This window comes from Geotrypetes seraphini, chromosome 7, assembly GCF_902459505.1.
Source record: "Geotrypetes seraphini chromosome 7, aGeoSer1.1, whole genome shotgun sequence".
In the NCBI taxonomy this organism is placed as follows: domain Eukaryota; kingdom Metazoa; phylum Chordata; class Amphibia; order Gymnophiona; family Dermophiidae; genus Geotrypetes; species Geotrypetes seraphini.
The window spans coordinates 152,660,151-152,669,984 of NC_047090.1; the positions used below are offsets into that span (position 1 = coordinate 152,660,151).

General features: G+C 41.3%; 1 protein-coding gene across 5 annotated transcripts in view; it reads left to right on the plus strand.

Annotated features, from left to right (window-relative positions):
- Positions 1-8,076, plus strand: part of JAG2 (jagged canonical Notch ligand 2) — a 288,684-nt gene extending 280,608 nt beyond the window's left edge. For 4 of the 5 annotated variants that reach the window (XM_033952665.1, XM_033952666.1, XM_033952668.1 and 1 more), the window contains 2 exons: positions 5,596-5,752; positions 5,870-8,076. In XM_033952665.1, coding sequence (XP_033808556.1) covers positions 5,596-5,752; positions 5,870-6,321 — 609 coding nt within the window. In that variant the 3' untranslated portion in view covers positions 6,322-8,076. The remainder of the gene's footprint in view (positions 1-5,595; positions 5,753-5,869) is intronic. The other variant, XM_033952670.1, reaches the window with a different exon arrangement.
- Positions 8,077-9,834: the final 1,758 nt, after the last annotated feature.

Sequence of the window (9,834 nt, forward strand, 5' to 3'; positions counted from 1 at the left end):
GTAATGTAGTGCGGGGTGGGGTTAGGGGGTCGCCGTGGCCAGGAGGATTTGGGCTCCCTCCTGGCCCAATATTGTCGGGGAGTCGGCGGTCCTTCGGGGTGGGGGTGCGAGTGGTCCTGCCGAGGGGGGAGAAGAATCGGACGTCGAGGGGGGGCATCAGGCTTTCAGGATGGGGACAGGACTTCAAGGGGGGACAGGCAGATCTTCAAGGGGGACAGGCAGACCTTCAAGGGGGACAGGACTTCAAGGGGGGACAGGCAGACCTTCAAGGGGGGACAGGCAGACCTTCAAGGGGGGACAGGACTTCAAGGGGGACAGGCACGGAGAGGCGGGGCAGTGCACCGAAAGTCAGGGCGGGTGAACGGTGAGTCGGGGCAACCAGAGGAGAGTCGGGGCAGTGCACCGAAAGTCAGGGTGAGTCGGGGCAACCAGAGGAGAGTCGGGGCAGTGCACCGAAAGTCAGGGTGAGTCGGGGCAACCAGATGAGAGTCGGGGAGGGCGAAAGGAGAGTCGGGGTGGCCAGAGGAGAGTCGGGGAGAGCGAAAGGAGAGTCGGGGTGGCCAGAGGAGAGTCGGGCAGCATGCGCGTTATATGCCTGAGCGCGGTATAGAAAAGTTTTTGTACATATCATCGTGATTTCTGCGCGCTATACCCCTGTGCGCGTTTTACAATGGTGCGCGTTATATCCGCGAAAATACGGTACTAGAGAACCTACCTAGACTGCAGGGGAGGGGAGGCCTTCATGTCCTAAATTTGGCCGCTTAGCTTTGTTAATGCCAGAAGTGAATATTGCCAGCACCCACATAACCCTGGACTCCTCCCTAACACCACGCCCTGTACCACCCCTGACCTACCTACTTTTTGGGACAGTGGTAAGAGGTGATATACAGCAGCACGGCCTGCTTTAATCTGCTTAATATTGTGGAGTGGGGTAGAATAGATGACGACAGGCGACTTAAGCAGGCAAGAGCTTTTCCTGCATGCTTAATAGCTTTGAGTATTGGCTGGTTTGTTTTTATCTGTTTTGTTGGAGGGTGTCAAACAAAAAAGTTTCTAAAACATTGTATGTTACCTGTCTTAAAGCCAGAAGGATGGATAAGTCTGTTAGATATTTTTCAAAGTTTAACCCACTACAGCTTTCCTCCCTCTTTCTATTGCTGAAACTGTGACGGAGTGTACATCCCTTAACAGGGAGCCGAATGTTCCCAGGAGAAAATCCTCATGGAAAGACAATACCAGAAAACAACCTGGGTTTGAGGGTAATCCCCTAAACCTCTTTGTAAAGTTAGGGTGAATAAGGGAGGGGACAGGGAAGGCTACATGGGAGATGGCAGGGGTGGGCTGTCCCTCAAACCACAGGTGAAAATTCCACGAAAAGTACCCAGGGGTGAAATATCCTGGGGGCAAAATTTGGAGGGACAAAAACATCCTGAGGGCGAAATGTGGAGGAAGCAAAACATCCAGGGGGTAAAATGTGTATGTGTGGGGGGGCAAAACTTCCTATAACCCAGTATCTCAGTACAGATATCTCCTAAAACAATAGACACAATGAGGGGCATTTTTGATAGGACGTCTAAGTCTAATTTGGATGTTTTGGGGAAAAAACATCCAGAGATCCAGTACAGAAAATGTCTATTTTCAAAACAGCCAGACGTCTTATCTTTTATTTTTGAAAATGACCTGTGTAGTCGTTTCAGTCTTTAGGATGTCTTATCTTTTTTGGCCATTTTCAAAAATAAAAACATCCACATGAAAAATACACAAAAGCAAGTTTTGCAGACATACCCAACTACCTTGTCTGATCACGGAAGGGAAATCCCGATCAGCTGAGCCTGTTTTAGGGAGTCCTGACGGCTCAGCTGATGGGGGAGGGGTTTGTTTCTTCAGACCATGGGAGAGGGAAGAGATGGCACACAGGGATGGAGGAGAAGCCAGAGAAGGAGGAGATGGTGCACAGGGAGGGGAGGGGAAAGGAAGGGAAGAGAAATGGAAGAAATGCTATTTATGGATCGATGGGAATAGGGGAGAAGAAAGAGAAACTTAGAAACATACTGTAGAAATACCATGGCAAGGCTAAATAGCCCATCCAGTCTTCCCATCTGCAGCATCCATGATGGGAGGGGAAGGGTAAAGAGAGGGAGGAGATTTACCCAGTGCTGAAAGCCCTATGGGACAAAGATTTGAAGTTGAGACTTTTGTTGCAATCTGCAAATACTCCTCTTTGAGGACAAGCAGATTAAATAGTTTTATATGTGAGCAACATAATCTGGCAGAGCCCACATGGGAACTGTCTCCAGCTTGATTATAAAAACTTCTTAAAATGTACCATGTACATGTTATCCTGCTTGCTGTTGTCAATCTAGACAACAATTTTTTTTCTGTTGAGCTAATGAGAGCACAAATCTGTGCTGTCCTCTGCTCATGACAGTTATGGATCTACAGGACTAGGATGGGTCATCCCCAACCCCCACCCCAGCCAGACAAATACAAATGGGGATGTGGTGAAGATGCACAAGGACAGAGGGAGTAGATAACTAAAGAGAATAAGAGGAAGGAGCCAGGGAAGGAGCAGGAAATTTTTCCAGGGCCAATGAAAGGAATGAGGATATTTCATACAGGGGTAAATTGAGCTTAGCATCAGATTCAGAATCCTAGACCATGTTCGATGTCCATTATGTGGTACCAAAATACTTCTCAAATTGAAGTTTATCCCAGGACAAGAAGGCAGTATATTCTCTTATGTGGGTGACGTCATCCACGGAGCCTCAGTACGAACACTTTAAAAGTGCATTGCCACTTTAAGAAACTTAGAAAGTTTGCGATAGCCTGCACCACGCATGCGCAAGTGCTTTCTCACCTGACATAGGTGCATGGCTCCTCAGTTCTGTTTTATTCCACGGAGCATTGAAGTTGTGTTTCTTAACGGTCTTCATTTTTCTAATCGCTTGCTTTCCCGCTCGCATACTTTTTTTTTGTCTTTTATTATTGTTTTCTTATTGTTTTCTTTCTTGTAAAATAAAAATGATAGTTTAACTTTTTTATTTTTGTAGTTGTCACTCAGTTGAGGAAATATCTGGTTCGCTCAGCTTATGTCTTTGAGCTCACCTCCAGAGCCTCCTCTGTCTGTGGCCATGAGGAGATTGGCGTGGCTTAGAGTCTCTGACATGGATCTTAACCTTCAGAACAGACTAGCCAATGTTCCTTGTTTAGATGATGAGCTCTTTGGGGACTCTACAGATACTGCAACCCAAAAGCTGACTGCCCATGAGACTCGATGGGACACCTTAGTAAAACCTAAGTCTAAGCCCTTTTCGTTGAGACCTTTTAGGTCTGCTTCTTCTTATCAGAGGCACTTCTCAGCTAAATCCTCTGCACCAGTAAGGCCTCAACAGAATAAACCAAAACAGCAGCGTCCTCCCAAAGTTCAGCCCATGTTCCCGCTAAATGAACTCAGTCTTTTTGACCTACTGATTGAGAGCATAGTTGTAATTCCTTTACTTCAGCCTCTGCCTCAACCAATTGGAGGTTGTCTCCAACTCTATTTCCATCATTGTGAGCTCATCACCTCTGATCTCTGGGTTCTACAAATCATTCGGGAGGGTTACTCTTTACATTTCCTTACCATCCCTCCGGACCATCCTTCAAGAGAGTCTGTTTTCAACCCTCAACAATCCTCTCTTCTTCAGTAAGTTCATTCCCTTCTACTCAATGCCATTGAAGAATTTCCTGTAGATCAACAGAATCGAGGGTTTTACTCCTGATATTTTCTGGTAACGAAGAAGACTGGAGTTCTCCAACTGATTTTAGACCTCGGAGCCCTCAACAAGTTTCTGGTCAAAGAGAAGTTTTGCTTGCTATCTCTATCCACTCTATGTCCACTTTTGGGTCACCATTGGCTATTCTCTCTGGATCTCAAGGAAGCCTACACTCATATCCCAAATCACCCGGCTTCCAGGAAATATCTTAGATTTCAAGTGGCACATCACCACTACCATTCAGCCTGGTGTCTTTTCTCAGAATCTTCACGAAGTGTCTGGTGGTAGTGGTGGCAGCGGCCTTGAGGTCTCAGGGTCTTCAAGTCTTTCCCTATCTGGATGGCTGGCTCATCAAAGACCCTTCACATCACAATGTCATTCTAGCGATGAATCGTACCTGCTTATTTCTTCAGAACTTAGGATTTGAGATCAACTTCTCCAAGTCACAGCTTCATCCATCTCAAAGACTTCAGTTCATTGGGGCTCTTCTCGACACCACTCAAATGAGGGTGCTCCTTCTGCAGAATCGTCAGGACACTTTTCTCGGCCAGTTGAATGATGGTTCTTCTGGGCCACATGGCCTCTACAGTCCACATGACTCCTCTTGTGAGACTCCATCTCGGGACACTTCAATGGGCTCTGGCCTCACAATGGTCTCAGGTGACTGATCCTCTTTCAACAAATTTCTGTAACCTTGTCTCTTCGATCGCTTCAGTGGTGGATATCTTTCAATCTTTCCAGAGGTCTTCTGTTTCATACGCCTCCTCATCAGAGAGTTTTGACCACGGATGTGTAAACTTTTTTGCTTGGGGGGGGTACATCTAGATGGCCTTCAGACTCAAGGTCTACCAAAGAGCAGAACTTCCAAATCAATCTTTTGGAATGCAGAGCAATCTATTATGCCCTCAAAGCTTTCCAGCATCTCGTAGCCAACCAAATCTTGCTTCGCACGGACAATCAGGTAGCCATGTACCATATAAACAAGCAAGGAAGCACAGGATCCCTCCTTCTTTGTCAGGAGACTCAGAAAATCTGGCTTTGGGCGATTGCTTGAAACATCAATCTCAAAGCGGTCTACATTCAGGGGAAACAGAATTACTTAGTAGACAAGCTCAGCAGAATTCCTCAACCTCACGAATAGATGCTCTGCAGCTCTCCTTCCCATCTTTTATCCCAGGACAAGCAGGCAGCATATTCTCACTGATGGGTGACGTCACTGACGGAACCCTGGTACAGACACTTCAAGAACTTGAAAAAGTTCTTGATGCCCGCATCGCGCGAGCGTCTTCCCGCCCGACGTAGGCGTGCGGTCCCTCAGTTTTTTAGTTTTCACGGAGCTAAGAAGTCACATTTCAACAGCTCCTTCTATTCAAATAATACATGATCACATAATTTTAAGAAAGGTAGTAAAGACCTTTTTGTTCCTTAAGTTTTTGATTAACAAGAGTTCATTTTAACTGTTGATGTTTTTATGGCAAATTGGGGATTAAAGTTTTGAGAGATCATGGATTAATAATGCATAGTAATGTATTTCCCTGGTATTGTCCAGGTCTCATTGTGTGTAACCCAAACTGAACCTGAGCAAGGATGTAACATGCTATAAGAACTGTAATATTGTAATGTTATGTTATATAGTTGTATAATGACTCTGCCTTTGCTCTGACTTCGTTTATTTTTATCTTTATCATTAATTGATAGAAATCACTATTATACCTATTCCATAGCTGGCCCAATAGTGTTAAAATGGAACTTCAGAATTTAATGTTTTTTTATCCCATATGTAGGGCTTAGATAATAAGAATATCTAAAATGCTTTTTTTTTGGTTTGTTTGTTTCATAGTCATTTGTCTCGGAAACAGATGATCAAGACAACAGCCTCATCCAAAATGCTGCCAATACAATTGTCCATGCCATCAGTAAACGACAGAACAGCACACTTATGCTGGCCGTTACCGAAGTCAAAGTGGAAACTCTCGTTGTAGGAAATTCATCTTCAGGTAAGTTTAAAAGATAAGTTTGCATAAAGCACATTAACTGTGAGCATGAGAAGGACTGTAGAACTGAGGCATATTTGCATAAATATTAGAAACACAATATTTTTATATCATTTCCAGATTATCTGGTTCCGATTCTCTGCACAGTGTTCAGTATTGTATGGCTGACTTGCATAATAATTTGTATATGGTGGACACGGAAGAGAAGAAAAGAGAGGGAGAGAAACCGCCCGCCTGTAGATGAAAGTACAAACAATCAACGGGAGCCCTTAAATCCCATAAAGAATCCTATAGACAAACCATACAGTAATAAGGCTGTTCAGTATGAATGCAAAAAATTCATCTCTCAAAGAACTTGTGAAACAGAAGAGGAACAGGAGGAGCCAGAGGGGGAGGTGGTTATGGAAGTGGACAAATGCCTCTCTCGCACACATCCAAAAACTTTTTCAACAAAAGGGGTTATTGATACCTCAGAGAGCACTCCAGTAAAAAGACCACATCGGACAAGCCACGGTAAAATGGACAACAGATGTGTTAAAAATGTGAATGCATCGAAATGCATCGAAATTTGAAGGAGGGAAAGACTTATTCTATCTATATCTAGAGATAGATATTGATAGATGTGTAAAAATAGACTTGTGCCTATACTTAAAGGAGAAGAGAAGTCATCTCCACTGCAAAAGGACTGATATCTAGAGTTAAAACGTTCAGCATTTCTTTATTTTATGTAAGAAAAGGTTTATTTTCTATTGTTTCTTTAGTCTTTATATAAATTATTCAATGATCGTCAGACAAAAAGTGTGTTCTTTGATAGTTGCTATTTTTGTAAAGTTTGGTTAAAACTCGTTCTTAATGGCAGAGAAAAATGTCAGTAGTTTTCATGCTGGTATGTAGTGTTTAAAAAAAAAAAAAGAATATATATATATATATTACAAGAAACTGTATGTTTACAGAATGTATTTCCTTTCTTTATATGTTTATAATTTAACAATGGCTTTAAAAACCTCCTGGTTGAGGAAAATGTGTGAACTTGAAACTTCATTTTCTTGACTTCAGAACTTTTTTACTAATGGCAGCTCAGTGCACTTGTTATGTTGGTAGCTTCTGTAACGTCCCATGTTTATCCCAAATATTTGCCTTCAACACATAATAAAATTTGATTTTTTTTTTTTTTAATTTGATTTTTTTTTTTAAGAGATCATTTCAACTGTGGTTAAAAAAATAAAAAGTGGCCTTTTTATTTTTACTTGTATTTTTTTAATTACTTTTAGGATTGCAGTATTTGAAGCATGTGACAAGTGCCTTGAGGTTAAACTTTTCTATAGCAACTGTCAAAGACTGCCCTGCTGACACATTTGCTAAATGCTGAGGAGCACTGTGGAGAGTGCTCTTAGGTAACACTGTGTTTATTTTCTAATTGTGAACGTGCAGTTTGTAAATATGTACATATTAAAGAAATCACTCTGTATATTTGATTTAATAAGTTAAACTTTCTTTTTTGACATGCCATTCCTTTTTTTAATTTATGTTGCAGAAAAGGAGGTTTTATGACAATTTTTTTATGATGTAAAGCTTTAGAAAGTGATGTTAATATAATCAATGTTAAGAATCTTGATTATTTGTATTTACGTTGTGACACTCATTTTGTGTAAAAACTATATAGTCATTTGCTGCCTCCTTTCACTCTATTGAAGAAAGCAGAAGGGGATCAGCTCAATATGTGGAGGCAGATTTTTGTGTGGATGTTTATAAACATGTGGTATTACATTTTTTTATATTTTGCTTTAAATACAGGCCTAATGAAGGGAACAATATTTTCCTCATTCTCATTTCTTTAGTGCTAATTCATCTATAAGTTTAAAAAAAAAGTTTTCAGACTATGATGCAGTACCTCATGCAAAATAATTAAAGCTTTTGTGCATTTTTGTTTTGACTTTTTAAGGCTTTATTGTTGTTCAGTGGGCAAAGCTATAGATTTTTTTTTTTTAATTAATGAAAAATTTAACACTACATACATTTAATCTACCAGTGACGAGCGGTGGTTATCTGAAAGTACAGATGTTGTCCAATGAACAATATGAACGTGAATGTTTGAAGCTAATTATTTTATACAGAAGTGCAGGAATTGCTTTGCAACTCTTCTGTTTAGTGCATTGTTTGACATTGTTCTTAAAAATAACTTTCAGAAAAACTATTTATTAAAGCATTTTATAACAATGTTAATAGTCCTGAGTTTCTTGGCTGTATTGGTAAATATTTTTCAAAAAGCACTGCAGACAGGTTTTCTAAACTGTACTTTTTTTTATTAAAAAAATATTTAAAGAGCACACATTCCTCTGCCATCTGTATTAAATGTTTTCTATTTAAAAATGTTGTGACTGTTAATGAAGTGAGATATGGAGTTTCTATAGTATTTATTCATGTACTTCTTTCATATCAAATTTGCTGTTGGAGGGTTTTTGAGAACTTTTGACAGATATTTTCCTCATTGTCAGACACCGTATCCAGTTCCAGAGCTTTGAACTTCCTCCAGCCTCCCTTATTTTTTTTTTTTTTTTTTTTTTAAACAAGCAAAATGCGGATGATGCAAGTTAACCAGTTGCAGGAGCAGTTACATAAACACCAATCCTGGAGCCAAACTCTTGGATGAAAATTCATTTTTAAGGTTTTATTGGAAAACATTAGAGGGAATATGCATTTTAATTTAGTGGATTTGGTATCCCAGTTTGGATTGCTCCTTAGTGTTAAGCTATTCACTTGTTATAACAAGAAAATAATTTGTTACCAAAAAACTTTCAATAATTTTGAGGCTTCTGCAGCAAACCTAGCCACACTTCCTCTCTAGGTTTAGCAGTTAAGAGTACACAAACTTTTTTCATTCTTTTGATCTTCTTTTAATTATGCAGTAATTCATATTTGTCCCCACTAGGATTTTTTTGTCCTACTATGGGTCAAATATTCTGACTCATAGTCATACGGCCTCTTTTACAAAGCCGCGCGGAAACAGCCCCGAAGCCCTTTAATTCTCTATGGGCTTTGGGGCCGTTTGCGTGGCTTTGTAAAAGAGGCCAATAGGCATTGTCAAATCATGTTGAAAATTGTAAATTTGTAAATTGTGTTGTACACAATTGCTTATGACCTACAACAGCACTTAATTTGAACCATCAGTAGTTAACATGGAGAAGGCACCTGTAATTATTATTATCTTTGAAGATTTAATAGCAAAGCTGATGGTTCCCATCTTCTAGATTAGATTTATTTTCTTCTTGGACAAATTTCTACTTCAAATGTTTACTGGGAAATCCTGTGGTGATATTTTACTAGATTTCAGTGAACACCATTAGCCCTGCCACCTTTGTAGGGGAGGGAGCGAGACAAAATTATGGGCCTCAAATTAGTAGAAGAGAAAGGTAACTTGCTATAATATATATGCATGTTTTATATTGGTGTTAAGTCAACCTATATCTGGTTTGGCTTTGTTGGGAATTCATTTTTATTTTTTATTTTTTTTTATTCATAGAGCCCTGGCTAGCTGGGCTACAATTCAAGATAAGTTGTCAACTATCATGCATTGGCCTCCAGAGCTGCTGTTTCCTCTGCCACGATCCTACCTCTGACATCAGAGGGCTGCGGCAGAAGGAAGACAGCTCCAGAGGCAGATGGCAGCCTGCAAAGATCGCTGGCACCGGCGATCCTCTCTGCAGGCTGCTCTGCTGCTGGAATTAGATAAATAGAAGAGCAGGAGGCCAGGGGGGAACACACAGGACTTCAAGGGCGGTGCAGGCCTTCGGGGGGGGGGTGGGCCTGGTTTAGAAGGGGAGGGAGGGAAAGGGGGTTCAAAGAGACATGCATATGCCAGACTGAGGGGGGGAAGAAATAATGGGTCTGAAAACAGGAGAGGGAGAGAGATGGTGGACAGTGGGATTTAGGAAGAGAAGGAACAGAAAGGGAGAGAAGTTGGACACAAGGGATGGTTTGGAGGGGGTGGGGTGGGGTATAGAGATAATGGAGGAGGGTAGTTGAGAAGAGAAAGGGAGAACTCGTAGACCAGGTGTGGTGGGGAAGGAGGGAGAGATGCTGGATGA